This window comes from Austrofundulus limnaeus, unplaced genomic scaffold (assembly GCF_001266775.1).
Source record: "Austrofundulus limnaeus strain Quisiro unplaced genomic scaffold, Austrofundulus_limnaeus-1.0 Scaffold1452, whole genome shotgun sequence".
Lineage (NCBI taxonomy): Eukaryota > Metazoa > Chordata > Actinopteri > Cyprinodontiformes > Rivulidae > Austrofundulus > Austrofundulus limnaeus.
In genome coordinates this window covers 5,297-7,827 of record NW_013953854.1, presented here as the reverse complement: position 1 = coordinate 7,827, position 2,531 = coordinate 5,297, and the positions used below count along the sequence as shown (strand labels likewise).

The 2,531-nt window shown below is 37.1% G+C and overlaps 1 protein-coding gene across 1 annotated transcript in view; it reads left to right on the top strand.

The window, feature by feature from the left end:
- LOC106535446 (vacuolar protein sorting-associated protein 54) overlaps positions 1-2,531 on the top strand; it is a gene marked incomplete at its 3' end in the record, with an annotated part of 10,484 nt that overhangs the window by 3,538 nt on the left and 4,415 nt on the right. Inside the window, 1 exon segment of the mRNA XM_014032447.1 lies at positions 2,147-2,302. Within this exon segment, the coding sequence (XP_013887901.1) occupies positions 2,173-2,302 (130 nt within the window).

The following is a 2,531-nucleotide window of genomic DNA, read 5'->3' as shown; positions in this document are numbered from 1 at the left end:
TGTATGTACTGTATGTACTGTACGTATGTATGTATGTACGTATGTATGTATGTATGTATGTATGTATGTATGTATGTATGTACTGTATGTATGTATTATGTATGTATGTATGTACTTTTCCTCGTACAAGTCATTTCTCCACTGTTTTAAAGTCTTGAATTAAAATAGTTGACTTTACAGAAGTGAAAGTAGTCTTTAGAAGTAAACGCTAATGGAGAATTTAAATAATGTACGTTCACAATGAAAATACACCTGACTCTACATAAAACTACACAAACATCAGGGAAAACACATGAAGAATTAACACAAAGATGTGGAGGAAACCAAGGTTTTAATGAAAACTACTGTAGATTCTTACTAAGTTCATCGTCATGTGTCAGTATGGTGTTATGAAGAAATGGTGAGGCAGGACATCTCCAGTAATCCTCTCAGTGTATGATCAGATTACCACCAGAGGGTCTTAAACCCCCCAGTTAGAGCTGTGAGATTACTGTCAGCACATAAACACATTTAAATAACTTTCTCAATCTAATGACGTACTTTAAAGTATAGACAAGATACTTTTCATTTAAAATAAGTTTCCATTCTCAGCAGGTTTCTAAGGTTCTTCTTCTACATATTAAAAAGTTGTTAAACATCTGAGTGGTGCACTACTGCTACTAGTGGTGACAAAGTGTATTACACCTTATTCAAAAACGCGGTCCAAAGTTAAAAACTGTTGTTCTTTTGAGGCCCTCAGGGTGGCGCTCACGGCCCACAATTGGCCCATGGGTTAAGAATCTCTGGTCTACAGCACAGAAATGTTCACATTGTCTATGATTGTTTAGGCAGCAGTATGTTTTTTATTTTAACTTGTTTCAGCAGTCATGGAGCAGGTTTGTGTTACAAAGCTGTGCTGTTTGTGTAGCAGAGAAATGCTCTTTAAAGTGTTTTGAACATTGTGTAAACACACATGTAGGATACACTGACAGCTTCAGATGATAATCACAAAAAGCTCAGTATTGTGCAGTATGTTCCTTTTTGGAGAGTGTAAGATAAAGTTACTGATAATATCACACAGAGTCATGTGAACACAGCCTTTGTGTCGCTCTGCAGACTTCAGCAGCTCGTAAGCATCGATACTTTCAATAAAGCTAAATGCCTTTATTTAGATTTATTATCCAGTAGATCCATGGCTTACTGAACATTGTCATCTTTAATCTCTGTAGATAAATTTTAAACCTTTAAAGCAATAATTTAGCACATTTAAATGTCAAAACTTGCTTGTAGCAGTTGCAAAAATATATATATTTGCATTTCTGAAAGCCCTCTTTTGGTTTTATGCCTTATTTATGAACTGATAAGGCTGCACCTTCACTGAACAAAAATATAAATGTAACACTTTTATTTTTGCTATTTAAAATTCAAAGACGTTATGTGCAAAATAGACCTTCCTTCAAATATTGTTCAGAAGTTTGTGTAACTGTGTGTTAGGGGGACTTGTTTATTTGCAGAGATAATCCACACCACGTCACAGGTGTGCCTAATGTCTTTATACAGGAGGCAAGAAATGTTTGTGCTAAAATATAACTTAAATATAGAAGCTCGAGGAGCGAAAGACACATTAAGTGAAAACAGACAAAAATATTTTACATTTTGATGTTTAATTTGGTAGAGTTGTGGGAGTAAGCTGAGAGCGTCCATTTTCTGCTTATAGTTTTCCCCCATGGTTTTCTCATGATATCAAGTTATCTGTACAGGACAAACAAATATCACAATTTCAGCCTGATGATACAAAAATAACACAATTATGTACACTAGGTTGCCTTCAGGCCCAGACCGCCCTTACAAAAGTGATCTGTGATGTCATTGGGATTTGTTTGGTTAAATAAGGATGAATGGATGGTAAACTTTATCAATGAACAGCTGAGGGGACCAGTCCATCTACATGGTCACTGAATGATACACAAGAGGAAAACCATTAGCTCGTTATCTTGAGAAAATGGTCCTCGTTATTTTGACAGAACCATGGAAAATAATGATATGCATAAAATGGAAGCCGCTCTCGGCTTCCCTAAGAATAACGAGTTTTACCAGTCTAGTTTTAGATTTTAAATCAGTTTTTATAAATTTGTTTAAAAACAGTTCGGTTTGTGTTTCCAACCAGCTTCCTTGGAGGCGAGTCCCAATGACATGGCCTCCCCAGTGCCTGGCTCCACGAGTGGAGGCAGAGACGGGATTTACCACAAGGAGCATGGTCCCTCCCCGCCTCGCCTCTGGCCCATTCACTCTCTGCCTGATGTCTGCCCGAAAGAGCCAACCAGTAAGAAAATCAATGTTCACATTCTGGCTGTGTCCCAATTCATGGGTTGTGACCAATAATCCTGTTTCCATCCAGCTGTAGAGTAAATTTTTATCAAACTTTTCAAAATTCGTAAAAAATTCAATAAATAAATATTCGAATCAAGACTGTTTCCATCTAGTTTCCCTCTCGACTGTTTGATGCGAATAAACGAGGCTACGCAACGCGTGATTACGTCAGATGAGGCTAC